The sequence below is a fragment of the Mesoplodon mirus genome, assembly GCF_964341445.2.
Source record: "Mesoplodon mirus genome assembly, chromosome: 18".
In the NCBI taxonomy this organism is placed as follows: Eukaryota; Metazoa; Chordata; class Mammalia; order Artiodactyla; family Ziphiidae; genus Mesoplodon; species Mesoplodon mirus.
The window spans coordinates 46273805-46292790 of record NC_138994.1 but is presented as its reverse complement, the minus strand read 5'-3'; the positions used below and the strand labels follow the sequence as shown (position 1 = coordinate 46292790).

The 18986-nt window shown below is 48.2% G+C and overlaps 1 protein-coding gene across 3 annotated transcripts in view; it reads right to left on the bottom strand.

Moving 5' to 3' along the window:
- The window catches only part of CTC1 (CST telomere replication complex component 1), a 19274-nt gene extending 1511 nt beyond the window's left edge, over positions 1 to 17763 (bottom strand). For 2 of the 3 annotated variants that reach the window (XM_082604769.1, XM_082604770.1), the window contains exons 1-19: positions 17714 to 17763; positions 14217 to 14380; positions 11065 to 11302; positions 10705 to 10913; positions 10004 to 10148; positions 6398 to 6688; positions 6167 to 6295; positions 5420 to 5652; positions 5116 to 5293; positions 4817 to 5017; positions 4137 to 4263; positions 3414 to 3528; positions 2942 to 3269; positions 2775 to 2864; positions 2339 to 2532; positions 1432 to 1493; positions 1161 to 1335; positions 778 to 855; positions 1 to 111 (exon numbers count right to left, since the gene is read on the bottom strand). The exon at positions 1 to 111 is cut by the window's left edge and continues 34 nt beyond it. In XM_082604769.1, the coding sequence (XP_082460895.1) occupies positions 1 to 111; positions 778 to 855; positions 1161 to 1335; positions 1432 to 1493; positions 2339 to 2532; positions 2775 to 2864; positions 2942 to 3269; positions 3414 to 3528; positions 4137 to 4263; positions 4817 to 5017; positions 5116 to 5293; positions 5420 to 5652; positions 6167 to 6295; positions 6398 to 6688; positions 10004 to 10148; positions 10705 to 10913; positions 11065 to 11302; positions 14217 to 14380; positions 17714 to 17746 (3101 nt within the window). In that variant the 5' untranslated portion in view covers positions 17747 to 17763. Of the gene's footprint in view, positions 112 to 777; positions 856 to 1160; positions 1336 to 1431; positions 1494 to 2338; positions 2533 to 2774; positions 2865 to 2941; positions 3270 to 3413; positions 3529 to 4136; positions 4264 to 4816; positions 5018 to 5115; positions 5294 to 5419; positions 5653 to 6166; positions 6296 to 6397; positions 6689 to 10003; positions 10149 to 10704; positions 10914 to 11064; positions 11303 to 12246; positions 12299 to 14216; positions 14381 to 17713 lie in introns of those variants that run through there. The other variant, XM_082604771.1, reaches the window with a different exon arrangement.
- Between the last annotated feature and the right edge of the window lie 1223 nt (positions 17764 to 18986).

Sequence of the window (18986 nt, the reverse complement as noted above, 5' to 3'; positions counted from 1 at the left end):
CAGAGGAGCTGAAGGCTGAAGACAGAAACGACATGGCAAGAGGCAGTGGCCCGGAATGGGGCCTTCTCACCTTGCAGAAGTTCGGCTAGGTAGATGTGGGGCAGGGGGGCACTGAAGAGAGAAAGGGGTCAAGAAACAGCCAACAGGGTTCTAAAAGCAGGGTGCGTCTGGAAGGACTCAGCAGGCGTTATGGATGGGGACAATAGTGGCTTCCGTGCTCTCCTGGAAGCCCCATGGCCCCCATTTTGACTTTTTTTTTTTTTTTTTTTAGTTTTTGCTGCGCCGGGTCTTCATTACGGCACACGGGATCTTTAGTCACGGCATGCGGGCTCATAGTTGCGGCACGTGGGATCTTTAGTTGAAGCATACGGGATCTAGTTCCCTGACCAGGGACCGGACCAGGGATCCAACCCGAGCCCCCTGCATTGGGAACGCAGGGTCTTACCCACTGGACCACCAGGGAAGTCCCCCCATTTTGATTCTTGATCTCTGATTGTCCTCAGTTATTTCTCAGTCTTGAAAAACCAAGATGTTAGCCAAGAAAGATTTGTATTTTGGACTGAAAAGCCTTGAAAAGCCTAGAACGCTAAATCTTTCTGTGTAAAATGATAGGTACTGGACATCTTTTATTTGAAGCAGAGGAAATCCTTGCAACTCAACATATTTTGCTAGGAGTGGAGAAGACTGTAGTTATGGCAAAAATTCCAGATCCTGGAACAAGTATGGTATGCAGATGTGAAGCTGTGAAGTTTAGGGACCGGGGCCTGGGCCACTGACCTGATTGTGGTATCTGGGGGAAAACTCAGGACCTGCACACAGGAAGACGACCGGAAACAACAGTAAACATTGTGGGATCTGCAGGGGGAGGAGGAAGAGTGATGAGGAGAAAGAAGTCAATGTGAGGTAGGAGCTGGGACTGCAGTACAGGCCAGGCCACTCCCCAGAGGGACATGCCCTAACCCGGGCTCTACTGGAGCAGAGGGAAGAATAAGGGAAGGACTGGTCTGGAACATCTCGTGGGGCAGAGGGCATAAACACCAGAGAAACACAGCAAACGTAATACCAAAGAGAAGGTGTCCATGCCACACACGTAGGGGCGAGCGTTCAAGAGAACCATATCAGTGGGAAGGGGAGGCAAGGACATCAACACAGATCTTCACCTGGAAACCTTTTTCTCTAGCTGGTTAAAGTAGACTCGGGCTCCTGGAAGAAGTCCCCGTGGGGGAGGCAAGTGTGGGTCTTCAATATATATGTCCAAGTGAGGGGGGAATTCGCAGTCGGCCGTCTCCAGAGCTACGGTGAGCTTCACACACCGTCTCGTGGCCCCAGAGCTCCCTACAGAAGGATAGGCAAGGGGTCAGTGGTCTCTCTCAGGATCACAAGGTCCCATCACTCAATTTCATACCTTTCCCCAAAAAGAGGTGTCATTACCAGGCTTTATCCAGAGATGTGACAAAATCTCAGCTGAGAAAGACACCAAGGAATCTGTGAAACTGGAAGGTCAGAGAAATACAATGAGAATGGAGGCATAAGAAAGCAGAGAATGGAGTCAGATCCAAGGACAGAAAGGAGTTACAGTGTCTGCCAGAACATTATCTATGAGGCCCTGGAAAGCCTTGCACTGTCTCAAACCGCATGCTACAAGTAACAGGGTTCATGGGAAAAGCAGGGTTGTGCAGATCACTCAAAACCCACACAGTCTTGCACCCAGAGGCCTCACCAAGAAACGCCCCAGCAAAGGTGAATCTCCACTTGCCTTTACACCTAGAATCTCGGTCAGTCCATCGTTCACAGCTTTGTATGCTGGGGCCCATGCCCACTCCCTTCAAATCATAGGTCCTTGAAAACTTTCACTTCTGATAGGGATCAGTTTTGTAAAAATTACACATGTAATCCAGTAGGGTGTTTGTTTGTTTGTTTACACAGGGGGGGAGTATCTCTGCAGCTTCTTCAACGGCACTGCAGCTACCCCAAAAAAGCCTACACGAGGAAAGTACAGCTGTTCCTGAAGCCATAAGCCAGCCACTTCTTGTACTGAAGGAAGGTTCTTCCCTAAAGCTTTTCAGCTTTGTCCTTGTTTTTTTGTTTCTTATATCTCCTTTTATTGCTGAAGCTTTTCCTGAACTGTGAGAAAGCCTACTCAGTCATTTCAGAACAGTAACATACTGGGGGAAAATCAAGTGTGAAACACAACTTGCATCTTACACTGACATCATTCCTCTAGGAGCTAAATCACATGCAAGAAACACACACTGTAGCAGAGAATGGGCTGTTCATCCGACCCAACTACGGCAGAGGAAGAGAGAGCAGCTAGCTGGAGAAGCTGGTGGACATTTACTTGCCACTGAGCAGGTCAGTCAGCGAGGATTCAGGCAGTGCCCTGCTGATACCCAGCACCTCTGGGATGTCCTGGGAGCTCGCAAGTTCCAGGGTCCACTCATCCTGGACAGTGAGGCAGGACGCACAGCCAGCCAGCTCCGGAGGACGCTGTGATATGCAGGATGAACCACCCTCCTTGAACAACATTGGTGTCTGCCAGGAAATGGGAAGATGATTGTCTCTGAGTGTGTCCTGGTCCGGAGAGAGGTTCCTAACATACTACGACCCAGTTTTGTTTCCTCTCTGGAGCCTAGTGAAGGAAAGTGATCCAGACACAGACAGGCCTTCTATTTGATCTAAATCCACCCTTCTTCTAGGAGACCTAGAAGTTCCTCTCCAGACCCCAAGCCAAAACAAACTCTCCGGGGAAGGGCATGGTGAACTAGGGCACTCACGGGAGGGCCAGGGACCACGAGTCGGTACACCTGCCCTGGGTGCAGGAACTCAAACCAGCGGACTGAGGAGCTCAGGAAGATGAGGAGAACCTGAGGGGAGAGCAGGGCCCCTCAGACAGGGGCTGGGGCACAGGAGGTCAGGTCCCAGGCCCCAGGCCTCAGTTTACCTTCTGATCTGAGTTTTCACCTTCCCTGGGCTCAGGTGGGCCCCATCCAGTTCCCTCCTTCTTCTGGGTGCCCCCAAGCCAGCTCCCTAACACAAGGAAGCTGAGGGTGGGCTTGGGCACCTCCGAACTGGCTCCTGTGGGGACACAGAAGTTCCTCTTCATCAGTGCCTCCTTGTGGGACAGCAAGAACAGCCGGCTCTGTCCTATGTGGGGACCCTCTGGCAGGGAGGGCTCTGTCTGAGGAGGCCTTGAGGAGGTGGCCGAGTGAGGGACGGGTCTGGGCACAGACAGGATCAGGGCATCAGCCAGAAGAATCTGGACATAGACTCTGTCGGGAGAGACAAGGAATAGGTTTCTTAGCGATGCAGGCACTGGATGTTGTGGGCCCCAGAGTTCTACCACCTGCACCGGGCCCTTCCCCTTCCCCGTCCCCTCAGGGACTCAGAGGACAGTCACCAGCCTAAGGACCAACCTGGCCTGCTTCTTCTGCATGAAGACTGTCATGCTCAGCTCCTTCCAGGAAGGGAAGGTGCTTCTGACATTCCTTTCTATGACCAACTGGAACCTCTCCGCCCGCACCAGGCAGCCTGGAGAAGAAAGTTTTCTATTTTGGCAAGAGGAGAGGATTGTGGGATGGGCAGTAAAGCCGACCGCCCTGCAGGTCTCACGGCCTGACTCAGGCCAGAGCTGCTCCCCTAACACAACGTGAAGGCCTAGGCCTGAGCCTCATCTTGGAGGAGTCATACCTCCAAGGAAGAAACCATTCCATCTGCATGGCCAATCCCAACCCTGGCCACCTAGGCTGAGAGGCCTTGATTCTACTTTCTCATAAATCCCTAAAACGCTTGTTCCGAGATCTGAAAAGCTTTCCTCTCTGGGGTTTCCCTGCCTACAAACCTCAATAAGCCCAAATAAGCCCCATTACTCTTCCACACTAAGAAGGTAAGAAATGGAAGTTGTCATCCTGGTTTGCCTACGGAGGGAGAAGTGAATATTGGGAGTTGTAGTTCTGGCCGGGAACCCCTTGCTCCTTTACACCACCTGCCAATAGGCTTCCTACACCTCCCGCCAGACTGGTTGATCAACAGAAGCCACTCCAGCATCTCTAGTAAATCCCAGCAGTGCTTTCTGCCAAGCCCCCAGTTCAGAGAACCTCTACCCCACCACCATCTCTCTCCACCTCTGAACTCCAAACCTATGAGCCCGGGGTCAGTGAGGGGCTGCGAGGGCTTGGCCAGGAGTAGGCAGGGGAGGGAACCGCTTTGGTCCTGAAGTCGCAGACAACCTTTACGAGATGAAGGCACCAGAATCCCAAGCAGAACCTACATGGAGATGAAGGCCGAGGCATCAAGTCTTATTAAACAGATATACTGGCCGAGGCATCAAGTCTTATTAAACAAATATACTGAGCATCTACCACGTGCCAGGCACTGTGTTAACCGTTAGAGCTACAAAGTGAACCACAAAAACATGGTCTGTGACCTCAAAGAGTTTATATTGAAGTGAGGTAGACAGATGTGGAAAAAATGCACCTGCATTCACACATTTAGTAGCCAGAGAGAAAGTATACAAATCGAGGTTAGAGCTAGGAGACCATGGAGGACCTCCCAAGACATAAGGAGTTTGGGTTTGATTTTATACACACTGGTAGAAACAAGAGAAGCAGTTAAATTAAGAGAGTTTTATAATCGATGTTCAATTGTACCCCATCCCTTTCTAGGTGCTGCAAGAGAACGGATTAGAGGGGGCCAAGAAGAGGTGGAGTATTTTAGTGAGAAGGCTAGTGTAGTCAAAATGACAAGAAAGGACTACGGTAGTGGTAGTGAAAATGACAAAAAGAGGAAGTCCCCTGAGCCCCGCTGGAAACGCACTTACTGGGGCCGGGTGGAAGGCAGAGGGCAGCAGACAGAGCCAGGACCAGGCCAGGCGCTGATTGAGTTGGCAACTGGGCAGGTGAGAAGCCTCTGGGAGGGGCAGAAGGGTCTTAGGGTCAAAGGAGGCCCAGGCCCTGGACTTCCCTTCCTCTTTCAGGGCGGCCAGTGTAGGGAAAGAGCAGGGGGTCTGCAGTCGAGCGTACTGTCAGAGAGAAGAGACATCAGATTATGTGTCCCCTGTGCCCGGGGTGTCCCCCAGGGCGTTAGCTCTGCCAACTCCATTCCCCCACATCCTCAGACCTTCTTCAGTGGACAGTGATGCGGCTCTTCAAGGATCTCGTTGTGTGTATTCCGACCGGGGCAGCCAGGTGGAACAAGAACCTCCAAGGTAGGGGCCAGGATTTGTAGTCCCAGGCTGGGGTTCCCAGGCGAGGAACGCTGCAGGAACTGGTGGTGTCTCAGCACATGGGGACACAGCCTTGGCCACGGAAAGAAGCACAGTCACTTCCCCCAAAGACCCTGTCTCTCCCAGAATCTGGCTTCGCTGACAGAGGAAGTGTCCCACGCCCACCGCCTCCCCAGCCCAGACCCTTGTCCTCCTCACTTGCAGGCCAGCTCCTCCAGGGCCTTGGAGGCCCACAGGTAGAGGGGAAGTCCTAACTGATGTTCCCACACCAGCTGCTCGTACAGGGAGGCCCCAGGGGCCCGGTGGGAAGACTGAGTCTCAGGCATCAGACGAGAGAAGCCCTGAAGTAGAACGGCACCACGGAGGCAGGGGGCTAACATGGGCCTTCTCGTCCCCCCACCCATTGACTGCAGGAGGTGAACATCCTGGAGCTGGGGAGGCAGAAGGGAAAAAGCAACTCAGTGATCCCAGGCAGAGTTAAATGCAGTTTTCCACTGCCTGGGTCCCAGGAGAAATACAATTTCTCCTTTACAGGTTGTTTCCCTCCAGCCCCTTATGCCTCGCCTTCCATCACAAGCCGCTCCCCTGCGGTAAGGCTTCATCTCCCAGGAGCCTCACTCAGCCTTCCTGTGGGCCTGGGGGCTCCTGGCCAGTGGGGCCCTGGCTGCTCACCTGCACTTCAACTCCAGTTGGAAGGCCCTTCTGGAAAGGAGAGGCTCTGGACCTAACCGCTCCTCCCAGAGCCCCACTCTCTACTCCCTTCCGATCTGAGCTCTCGTCCAAATCATTCTTAACAAAAGCATCCCCACACCCCAACACACATTTATTATTTTTATAATCTTGCTGTAGAGGCATCGACCTGCTGCAAAGAAGGACCAGCCCGTAAAGGTAAGACAAGCTACTGAAAGGGTCTCCTTCTGTCACCAGCCCTGGCCCCTCACATACCTCCAGACGGACTCCTGGTCGCACTACCCGCCTGAGGCCATGGAACTGCTGGTAGGCGAGGCAGAGCCCCAGCTGCCCGTCCAGCTCATAGAGGCCCGCAGGCTGATTCAGCGTGCCAGTGACCATTCCCTGCAAAGAAGCCAGAGGGCCAGGTGATCCCTGTTCCCTTCCTCTTTGGAGACTGCCATGTTTCCCGCCCTTCGGGCTCAAGGATCTCTCCCTTATGCTCACCGTGTATGATAAGAGCCTGGAGTCCCGGACGAGACCGTCTGGACCTGGACCCTTCTTGTCTTGCGGATTGCTGAGTATGGGGAGTGGCTGGGGGCTGGTCTCCAAGGGGGCTCCTTCCAGCTCCAGTTCCAGCTCTCGCACATATTCTGGTTTCAGGGGCAAAAGCTGGGAGGAGGGACTGGTCATCCAAATCCGGTAACGGTGACCAGGGAGCTTGGACGCTCGCAGCTCCGTCAGCACATAGGCCTTATGAGGCCGAAGGGCTCGGTGCCACACCAGCTGGGCAGGGACCTGGCTTGTGTGGAAGCAGGCAACACGGTACGTGAGAGGCTTCCCATGATGCCGCCCCTCTGCCAGGGTCCCTTCCCATCACAATGTGACCCTCAAAGACCTACTCCTCGAGAGCCTTTCCTTGCCTCTTCATCTTCCCTGTTCGCCAATTAAATCTTAAGCGACAGAACTCTCAGGATCTCTCCCCTCTCACAGGAAATGGCAAATATTTCCTAATCCGTCCCCCAAGGCACAAACCATCCCTACAACTTTCTCCAAAATATATAAATATTCCTTTCAGAAAATTCTGCCCTTTCCCCATCCCCCTCCAACATACAAACCAGCCATACAACGTTCACTTATTTAATCAGTATGCACACGGTACATAAGCATCCAGTATTGGGACAGATGTTAAGGGAAATATCATAGACTTCTCTCATCTCCAACATATTTCAAACCACGGGGAAACACAGACACAAACCCAAGTAATAACATGGAGCCATGTATGATCAAGTGGCAAAAACAATACACATCCGGTAAGGTTTCAGAGAAAGAAAGAGGTCAGGATGGGCTGGAATGATCAGGAAGGCCAAGTGAAAGAAGCTGAACTTGCCAGGGTCCTGAAGGCCATCTCTGCTTTGCTGAAGTAGAGACGAGAGAGAAGCGTGATTCAAGCAACAGGCAACAACACAGAAATGTTCAGAACCCAGAATGAGCAAGGCAGTGAAAACCCTGGCCAGGATGGAGGAGGAATGTCCTTGGCAGTTGCCAGAGACAAGATGGAAGGGCCGAGATGAAGAAAAACCCCAGAAGTAACATGCTGAAGACTTTCAATCTTTCGGAAAGGCAGAGACATCCAACTAGGAAAATAAAAATGAACGGCAGAGGGTCTCATATGGAATGGAGAAAGGTGGTTGTTGAAGAAATTTAAGCAAAAGGAAAAAAGTTACATAGATGAGACCGTTAATAAGTATAACAATCTTCTAGGGCATGTCCCTCCCAGAGCACAGCTGCCATTCTCAGGGGCTTCAAAACACACTGATGACTCTGGATACTTGAACTTCACAGTCCCCTATGCTCGGCTTCACAGACCCCCCATTTCTCTCTAAAACCAGCTGAGTACCACCAGTCGGACCTTGGACGTCACAACTCATCATAAGGTATTGCTAAGATTTCACTTAAGCTTACTGCTTATGCAAAACAAGTAGCTAATGATGGTTTGACTGAACACACGAATGAATGACTGAATACTATTGCTTCTGCTCTCCCCTGCTCCCCCTGGGCTCTTACTAGGACCTCCCAATATTGCAGCCACTTCTCCTTTATTCAGACGTTGAGGTCCTTCCCTTCCTCTGTCCAAATGCCAGGATCTGAACACCTATCCCCTGAATCCTGCCCTTTTTACCCACACTCCACCCTTGAGTTTACAGCATCACAGCCCTCTTTCCTCAACTCTTCTTCTAAGGCAAAAACCCTACTGAGGAAGACAGACCCACACCACCCCAGGGCAAAACACTGACGCTAACCCTCTCCAGCTGCGCCTCCGTCACTGCTTAGCGATCTCTTATCCTCAACTGCCTGGCACAGCAGTTTACCCTGAACCTTTACTCCTCTCTTCAGAGTTCAGTCTTTCTAGACATGACCTCACTCCTCTATCATGGAGGAGATTCACTGGGATCATCTAGAGTGACAGTATTTCGCCAGTGTGTCTCTTCAGCAGCCTGTAAACAAACCAAGATCACTCCTCCCCTGACCTCCCAGACTTATTCCAAAGCCCATCTCTGCACCCTCACAGTGCCTTGTGCATGTGCATGTCTCTACCCCAGCACTTATGACCCTGAACAGTAATCACTGACTCACTTATCCGGCTGAGAGCTTCCAGAGGACAAGAGCCATCAACTTACTCAATTTTGTGCCTCTGAAATGACCAAAGCCCCTAGCATACAGCACATACTCAATAAAGGGCCAATCTTGGTACAGGTGATACTCCAGTCCCAGACAGCCCTCCCTCTCTTCTAGGGATTCAAATCATAGCCACCTTCAAGAACCAGATCGAGTCTAAACTCTCCCTCCTTAGGCTTCTCTCCACATAATAAACTCTAGCTAACCTGCTATAGCAGTTACAACTATACCACACACCTTGGAACTTATACACTGTTCTGTATTATTCTCTGCTTGTTTTACAAATCAGTATGATATAAAATCTACAATAAGATTATAAACTACCCAAAGGCCTTGGCCTACTTTAGTTGCCCTGCAGAAATTCAAGTGCATTTCAGAGCTTTCTCCCTCAAATGAGTCAATCCTACCATGCCCAGAATTTTTGAATGCTCTAGGAGACTTAAAACATTCTAATGTAAACAATATACATAAGCTCCTCTTTAACCCAAAAGGAAAAAACAAGATTAGAAATTTGGGTGGTTTGTAAGCTTTTTTAGTTTCTTTATACTCTAATTACTGTTACTCCAGCTCATGACACACACAGATACAGGTAAGAATTCTTATAGTGCTAGTAAATTTCATAGCTTCCTTTTTCGATATGCATGTTAAAGAGCCCATTCATCCTTTAATTGGTTTGAATGCTTCTGAAACTTTATTCAGATAATTGTATAAATCATATAACAATAATCAGTATAAAAATGAATGACTTTAAAATCATACCCGGGGTGGGGAAGAAAAATCATACCAAGGACTTCCCTGGTGGTGCAGTGGATAAGACTCTGCACTCCCAATGTAGGGAGCCCAGGTTCGATCCCTGGTCAGGGAAGTAGATCCCACGTGCATGCCGCAACTAAGAGTTTGCATGCCACGGCTAAGGAGCCCATGTGCTACAACTAAGGAGCTGGCAAGCCGCAACTAAAGAGCCCACCCAGCTGCAACTAAGACCCAGCACAACCAAATAAATACATACTTTAAAAATAATAATAATAAAAAATAAAATCATACCAGTTGATGTAAAAAGACTCAACAATAAGTACCAAGTTTTACTAAAAGTACATGTATTTCATGTTTCAATGGTGTTAAGATAAATACTTTCCTTGCTCATTCTTCTAATGCAGGGGAAAAACAAGTGATTCTGGCAGGTTTTCAAAATGGGACACATGATACAAAAGTTGTCTCCTCGAATGAGCTGCACAGCAGGGAAGTCTAGTCCCCACGTCCTGTATGTAGGGAAGGCGTCACTCACACTGCTCCCTCAACAGCACTGTTCCAGAAACAACTCTCCCCAGCTGTCCTCCTTTCCTACCTGGTTCCTCCTATGATGTTACCTTTCCTATTAGGAGTTTGTACCCCCCTTCCACACCTCCACACCCCTGAATTGACCCTAATCCTCACCTGCACGATGACAGACACATGGCTGCCAACTGGGGATGATCCACCAAGAAACAGAATGAAGTAGGCTTTCTTTCGACTTTTCACCAGAGCGCTCAATCGAACCAGCTCCCCAGCAAGGTTTGGCTGCACATTTCTGTGCTTGCTTCTAAAAAAAGTAGAGAGAGAAGTCATTTTTATTTCTCTCTTTTTTTTTCCCCTACAAATGCCTTCCTTTCCACTATAATCTAGTAGTGATGTAAAATTTCCATAGCCCAAAGCCATTGTTCTAAAAACCTCCTTCAGGGCTTCCCTGGTGGCGCAGTGGGTGAGAGTCCGCCTGCCAATGCAGGGGACACGGGTTCGTGCCCCGGTCCGGGAAGATCCTACACGCCGCGGAGCAGCTGGGACCGTGGGCCATGGCCGCTGAGCCTGCGCGTCTGGAGCCTGTGCTCCGCAACGGGAGAGGCCACAGCAGTGAGAGACCCGCGTACCGCAAAAAAAAAAAAAAAAAAAAAAAAAACCTCCTTCAAACTCTACCTGCCCTTAGATAAGGCAAACTTCCCTTGAAGGATCTGACTCTTAACTTTCTGAGAGGCCCCATTGTTCCCCTGATTTGGAACATTCCATCTATATTACTCTCAATGCCTTTCCCTCCTTCCACTGACCCACCATCATCATCCCAGTTTTACAGTGTTGCCTCCTCCCCTACACGGAAGAATTACCTGTGCCTGAGCAGGTGGGAAGCCATCTCTGGGTAGAGAACAGGGATGGGGGTAAGGGGGCCAGGACTGACGGTCAAGGGAAACACTGGCACAGCGGCACCCCAGAGCTCCAAGTGCCCTTCTCCTGAGGACTTCATTGCAGGAGGGAGGTAACTCCAGCTGGGGAACAGAAAGAGATGGCCCAACCAAGAAAGGTCCAGATCTATGAGCTAGAAAAGACCAAGGGCAAGGATTAATCAGGACCCTAGCATCCAGTCCACCCTGCCTCCATCTTTGTTCCCTCAGAGACTTAATTGTCTTGCTCCCTAGACACCATTCTTATTAGTATCTGAGGGATCTGACTGCCCCCTTCCTACTCACCTCACAGCCCAGGGTACCAGTGTTATCTCTTATATAGAGGCTTCCATTCCTGCACTCTTGTTCCAAGTCCCCTGATAGGTCTGTTAGTGTCCCTAAAAGTATCAGCCGTTCCCGGGGCAGGGGGACGCCATGTGGTCCAGCCTCTTTGGCCCAAGCCTGGTATGCAGTACTGCTCCAGGACAAGTGGCTGCAGCATGGAAGACGTTGGTGGGTCCTGAGGTCCTTTACTGAGACAAAGCTGCAGAGTGAAGGGAACAGAGGTTTTGTAAAGCTATGTTCAAGCCTAGGAATTTTATCCTCAACCCCAACAAATCCCCCAAGATCCCAAGGAAAGATCAATGGGGAACCTGGACTAAGAAAGTTTGATGGATTGAAAAAACTGGGAGTGAGGGCCTAAGAAAATGAGGATGGGGTCTGGGTCCAAACACTGGGTAGTACCTAGGGAAGGTAGGAAGAAAGTCTGTGCTGAGTCATATCTTGAACAAGACAGTGCCACAGAGAGGACCCAGAGAAATGGAGTGGGAATGTAAGAGCAGCCTGAGGAGATGAGCATGTGGGGAGAACATTTTAGAGACAACACAAACTGCTCCCCTGACGGCATTTCAGCTCTCAGCTCCACAGAGAACGTCAGTGGGGGCACTGAGGCATCTGCCTAATGGCTCAACCTCATTGGCCCCAGCCAGGTTTCCTTCCTAGTCTGGAGTATCACAGTACTAGAGACTGGCTGGGAAGCCGAGGCTGAGGTGGGAGTTGATATCACAAGCTCCCAAATCTCAAGAGATGTTTGAGATCAACCATCCTTAAGCAAAGTGCCGCAACACTGCTGAGTCACTACCAATTGTGAGGTATATCGCAGAGAATGTGATACAAGTTAAATTATCAAAGTTGTGATAGAGTCACATTTTTGTAATACCATTATTACATTCCCACGGTTTTTTCACCCACTTCTACTCCCATGGTTTTTTCAGCGGAAAAGAAACAGGATAAGGTTACAAAACATGACAATTTATCCTCCTTGTTGCACTCATGAACATAAGCCACATGTGAGTGCTAAAGATTAGAAATGCTGTTCTAGATGGCCCACTCCCCTTCCACATCTGCCTCATTCTTCCCCAGTGACTTCAGAGCAGATAAAAGGCAAAGACAGAAACTAACATCGTTGCACCCCTGCTATACACATACCGTACTGGGTCCATTTACGCTCAATACTGCATTGAATCTTCACCAAAAACCCCTGGAAACACACCAATGAGGAAATTTACAGAGGTTCAGGTACACAGTGGTGTAGGTGGCAAAGCCAGGTATGTCTCACTCAAAAGTCTTTTTGTCTTTCCCTACTTCTATAAAAGCCTAGGAAAAAACAACTGGAGGGAACCATGCCTTTACCCTAGGCACCTTCAGGACAGAAAACAGTAAGGATAGGGGTCACTTTTCTCAGATTCTTCAGGGTTTGGGTCAGGAAACTGAAGGTGATAACTGCAGACCTTCTGCATGGGCCACTGCCCTCTAACTTTCAAGGCCACCACAGTACCTGGCACACAGCAGGCACTCAGTGAAGGGAAATGGAAAAATGAATGAATATTTATACCTGTCAAATAATTTTTACTGTATCCTCATCCACCATCTTCTACATATTGTGCTATCTAGTCTACATTTATCCTGAAGAATAACAAGAAACTTAAACAGGTTGCAAGTTTTCTAAAAATTGCTGACTTACCACTTTTCAATTATTCTTTTTGGATTTTCAGTTATTATTGGGAAATAACAAAATAAACAAAGCTAAACAGATTTCTACCTTTTTAAAAAAAAGAACAAACAGTGATATGTTTATTCACGTAACAATACCGTACGGCAGTTAAAATAAATGACCTAGGGCTTTCCTGGTGGCGCAGTGGTTGAGAGTCTGCCTGCCGATGCAGGGGACACGGGTTCGTGTCCCAGTCTGGGAAGATCCCACATGCTGCGGAGCAGCTGGGCCTGTGAGACATGGCTGCTGGGCCTGCGCATCCAGAGCCTGTGCTCCGCAACGGGAGAAAGACCTAGAGCTATCAATGTGAATAAATCTCAGAAGCATAATGTTAAGCACAAAAAAGCAAACTGCAGAGGATATACAAGGTATGGTACCGTTTATACAAAGTCTAAAGGTATGTAAAACTACTGTATATTGCTTAGGGATAGATGCATGGATAGAAAAAAATATAAAGATATTCACAAGAATGATATACCCTCATACTCCAGATACTAGTTACTTCTATGAGGAGGTAAGCAGGTTTCTTTTTGCAGAACTTTTCGGAGCCTTTAACATGTCAATGAGCCTCATGATTCTCCTAGAGAAGTTTATCTTATGCAATGTCTCTCAAACTTACTTGGCCATGGAACCCTTTTCCTGTAGTAGTTTATTAACATTGCCTAGAACGGTTTAGGAATGGTAGTATAGTATTACAAAGGACAAAAACAGGGCTTCCCTGGTGGTGCAGTGGTTGAGAATCTGCCTGCTAATGTAGGGGACACGGGTTCGAGCCCTGGTCTGGGAAGATCCCACATGCCACGAAGCAACTAAGCCCATGAGCCACAACTACTAAGCCTGCGTGTCTGGAGCCTGTGCTCCGCAACAAGAGAGGCCGCGATAGTGAGAGGCCCGCGCACTGCGATGAAGAGTGGCCCCCACTTGCCACAACTAGAGAAAGCCCTTGCACAGAAATGAAGACCCAACACAGCCCCAAATAAATAAATTAATTAATTTTTTAAAAAAGGACAAAAACAAAACAAAACAAAAAAACATCTTCAGAAGACCTCAAGCTCAGGTCTTTCAAAATCAACGATCTACACTTGCTGAAGTCACAGTCTGTATCTTAGTTTCCTAATGCACAAAATGAAATAGTATCAGCCTCTCTCCCCACTTTGAGGGTTCTTTTTCCATATTTTCTTTCTATCTTCTCACGCCCCTCTCCTTGTCTCTAAACTTGACTTGAGCCAATTAAGGAGAACTACAAGAAAAGGAAAGCAGCTTGATGGAGAATGAGAAAGACTGGCAGAAGGGGTTTTCTTTAGACCACCTTTTCCTCCCCTTAAGTTTCCCCTTACTCAACTCAAATAAGTCCTTCCTTTTCAATCCCAAATTTAACTTTCCTGGGAACCCCACTTCTCCTTACCTGTAGCTGAGGGGCAGTGTTAAACCCTGGTTCCTTCCCTGGGACAACCAGATAGTCTTCACACAGTCAATTACCAACTGAGTCAACTGGACATCAGGCTCCTTGCCAGGTGGACACAGGGTCTCTTCGATGAAGGCCTGGGCAGCCTCAAGCCAGGCTTGCTCCTGAGGAAAGTGAAGCGAGTTCAAACACCTTCCTGACCATCTTGCCCACCAAGGAAACTGGGGAATAATAAAGGAATAGATTTTTTTTTTTTTTTTTAAATCAGGAGGGAGGACTTCCCTGGTGGCACAATGGTTAAGAATCCACCTACAGATGCAGGGGACATGGGTTCGATCCCTGGTCCTGGAAGATCCCACACGCCGCGGAGCAACTAAGCCTGTGTGCTACAACTACTGAGTCTGCGCTCTAGAGCCTGTGAACCACAACTACTGAGCCCACACACCACAACTACTGAAGCCTGGGTGCCTAGAGCCTATGCTCTGCAATAAGAGAAGCCCCCCCACTGCAACGAAGAGTAGCCCCCGCTCGCCGCAACTAGAGAAAGCCTGCGTGCAATAACAAAGACCCAACGCAGCCAAAAAAGAAACAAATCAAGCGGGGAAAAAAAATGAAGATGTAAAGTAAAGCAGTTTAGAGCTTGAAGAAACCTTCTAAGTCTTAGTTTAGCCAATCAACTTAGACAACTGGCCATCCAGCTTTGGTCTTGCCTCTTTCTTTAACAAACCTGTACCAATCCTTAAAGTGCTCAATTAGAATAAATATTCCTTGTGAACTCTTCTTTGAGCATCCCTGGCAGAATGCTACTCCCTCCTTGGAGCTCCCACAGTACCTTGCACATGGAGCAATGACCACCAGATACAGTGGCGGCCCACCTTCTATGGGGTCTGATTCTAAAGCCAGCAAGTTGAAAAACAAGACTGGTCTAAGGTCACTCTCAAAAAAAATCCTTTAAATTGCTCATAAGGAATAGTACATAACACTGTACAGTAATATGTATATGGAAATGGAAATGTGCCTAATAATAGACATTACATAAAAGGACATAAGCAGAGTATAATTTTTAATCATCCCTCTCTTTTTTTAGTGAAGTGTATACATTTGAATGCCTATAAGCTAAATATATATGAGATACAATCCCACTGGAATTGTTTCCTGTTCTGTCTTTGTAGCTAAGATGTGGGCTTCCTAAGGAGGACAGGAACCATCTTTGTATGTGTACCACATTCTGGGGACATAGTAGCCTTTATATATAGATAACTCTAGGGGAGGGGGCCAGTTCAGCCTACTCCTAGTGCTAAGCAGATTTTAAAATTCCAACAGAGTTCAACAATACTTAATGACCTTTACCCTTCTTGATCCCCAGTGATAATTCAAAACCATTATAGCTCTATCCCTGTTCCTCCAGTGTTCCTCCAGTCACTCCTCCACATCCAGTTAACCTTTAGCAGCTTGAAAACAGCTTGAAAAACCAGTGTTCAAGTTCTAGACGACTTCAGTGTCCTTGTGGATGGCCCTATCATTGACCTTCACCTTCACCCCATCTCAGTCAAACACTCTTGTTCATGGTCAATGTTGTCAAAATTGGACCAGGTTATCACTCAGAACTGCCCACCAACATCAGACTCCCACACTTTTTGCCTTCCTCTCTTGATCTTCTCTTTTAGCTCCTATTCCTGAGGACCTGTCCATTGGCACACTGAATACTACTGTTTCTCAAAGTGGTACTGATGCCTCAGAATCACCAAAGTTCTGTTTAAAATGCAAATGATATTTAGGCGATCCCATCTATTGACTCAGAACCCAGGAGTGGGTGGGGTGGGAGGAGTTAGCTCCAGAGTGTGTTTTGAACTTGGGTCTTGTGTAGGGAAAGGAAGAAGTGAAAGAAGACATCCACATTTAATGGCAGAACTATTCGGTTGAGGGTGCTATTTGCCAAGTTAGTGAATATTGGAAGAGAGGTGGATTTTCTGAAAAGCTCAGTGTTGTTGGGCATATGTGGCGCCTGTAGGTTGGCCAGATGGAGAATCTGGCAGGCAGATGGATATAACTAAAGCTCAGGAGAGAGACCACAGCCAAAGTAGAGATTTAGGAAAAACCAGCATCTATCACTGGCTATTAAAGCCATGCAGTCAGTGGATGAGGTCGAGAAAAAAGTGTACAGTGTTCTCAAACTTCGGCGTATATCAGTATTAAACTGGGGAGCTTACCTAATTTAGATTCTATCTCCTCAGTATCTTTTTACTCTGTTTTCACCTCTGGAACCTCAACATTGCTGCCATGGCCGGGGTCACTACCATCTCTTACTACACTTAAACTACAGCGTTCTAACTGATGCTCTCTAGTCCAGGGGTCCCCAACTCCCGGGCAATGGACCGGTACCAGTCGGTGGCCTGTTAGGAACCAGGCAGCACAGGAGGAGGTGAGCAGCAGGCGGTGAGCAAGCGAAGCTTCATCTGTATTTACAGCCACTCCGCAACGCTCGCATTAAAGGCTGAGCTCCGCCTCCTTTCAGAACAGCGATGGCTGAGCTCCGCCTCCTTTCAGAACAGCGATGGCATTAGATTCTCATAGAAGCGAGAACCCTACTGTGACCTGCGCATGTGAGGGATCTAGGCTGTGCGCTCCTTATGAGAATCTAACGCCTGATGATCTGAGGTGGAGCTAAGGCAGTGACGCTAGCGCTGGGGAGTAGCTGCAAAAACAAATTATCATTAGCAGAGAGGTTTGACTGCATAGAGACCAGAATAAATCAATGTGCTTGAATCATCCCGAAACCATCCCCCCCAAAAAAGAAACTGTCTTCCACGAAACCGGTCCCAGGTGCCAAAAAGGTTGGGGACCACCGCAGTCCACTCTCTACTCTGCTACCTCAGGAAACGAAAACAAAACTTATCCACTCTTTTGCTTAAAACCCTTCAATAACTCCCAATTATCCTCCGGTTGAAATCACTGCCTACCAAGACTTACGAGACTGTCACCTTTGACCCTTCCACCACCACCCAGCTGAACTTTTTGAGTTTTTCAAAGACACCTGCTCTGTCTCTTGCCTTTGAACATGTTTTTTGCCTCCGCCTTGAAACCTCTTTTAGCGCTTTTTTTTTTTCCTTGCTAACTCCTGCACGTACTTCGGGTCTCAGAAGCTTTTCCAGATTATCGGTTACCCCTTTCCCATACAGCTGCGTCAGGGGTCTCCCCCAGGAATTCACAGCCCCACAGTTAGCCGTTCGTCTGCTCCTGGCTTCCCACTGGGCTTGAAGCCTAAAGAGTGGACAGAGGTGTCTTTATGGTTCACTGCCGGAGCCACAGCCATGATGGAATAAATATAATCGCAGAACCAGTGAGAGGGGCGGGACGAAGAGTCTCACCGTCCCCCCTCGCCTGGGGGCGGCCAGCTAAGTCAGGGAGGCAAAGAGGCAAGGTGGAGCTTACAGGAGCAGAAAGAAAATATGGGACAGGCAAGAAAAAAGGGACGAGGGACAGAGAACAGCACTCACGGAGGCAGAAGACTCAGCCCGGCAGGCCGCCATGATGCTCCGGCGACTCCACCCCCTGGAAAGCGCGCCGAGGCTCGAAGGCGGGCTGGTCCGTGACGTCATCGGCGGGCGCCCCCCTGGCTCCACCTCCGACTTCTCCCCATTCAGCGTCAGGATCTCTCTGCTCCACTGCCACTTCTGTCTCCGACTCTGGCACTCCGACTCTGGCACCCGACTCTGGCACCCCCACCCTCTTCCCCAGTGATATCCTGTCTGGTATCCGTGGGGTGAGGGAGCTCAGGAGCTCAAACACAGCCATTCTAGCTGGTAATTCCTATGCATCTTTCCATCTCCCTGATTCTGCCAGGCAGAGAGAAGTGTTTCCTCCTTAATGCAGCACATCATTCATACTTGCTTTATGGCCTTAACTTATTGCTGTAATTGTTTAACTATTTTCCCCACTTGGCTGTGAGTACCTAAAAGCTTTATTCTATTCTTCTTTGTATTTGGTGCCTAGAACAGTGCTTGTTGTTAAATAAGAACTTGATAAATTTTTGTGGATCTACTAATAAAAGCCTCTGCTCTCCCTAATTTAGTCAACCAACCAATCAATCTATGGCTTAATAGGCAGTGGAGTGCACAGAATTCATGCAACTATGTGTCAGGCACTGTTCCAGGCTTTGGGGATACAACAGTGAACAAAGCAGATAAAAATCCCTGCTCCCATGGAGGTTACATTCTAGAACATGGAGACTGATAGTAAAAAAAAAAAAAAGGTAAAATGTGTAGAATGTTAGTAATAGGTGCTATGGAATACAGGGGGCAGTGTGGTGTGTCCCTTTTATATAAAGAAGGCTTTACTGAAAAGGTGACTTTATATTAAAGGATTGAAAGAGATGAAGGATTCATATGATGGGGATCAAAGAGAAAGAATGGACAGGTGAAACAACAAACACAAAGGCCCAGCGGTGGAAAGAAATGCAAGAAGTCAGTGAGGCTGGAGGGAAGGAGAGGAAATTAAAGACATAAAGTAAAAGAGAGGCATTTAATGCCATTGTACACTTATAGGAGCTTCAAATTGCTTTTGGAGCAAGATAGGATAAACATTGACTATAATATAGTAAGTATAAACACTTTAGACAATAAGAATGCTCTAGTCATAACAGGAGAATAAAGACTTTAACTCTACAAGTTATGGTATCCCCTAATTCAACTTCATTCAATGCAAGCTCTCTATTCCTTATTGTATGAACTAGTTTTGCACTGTGGTGCTAAGTTATTTATAAGGCAAATC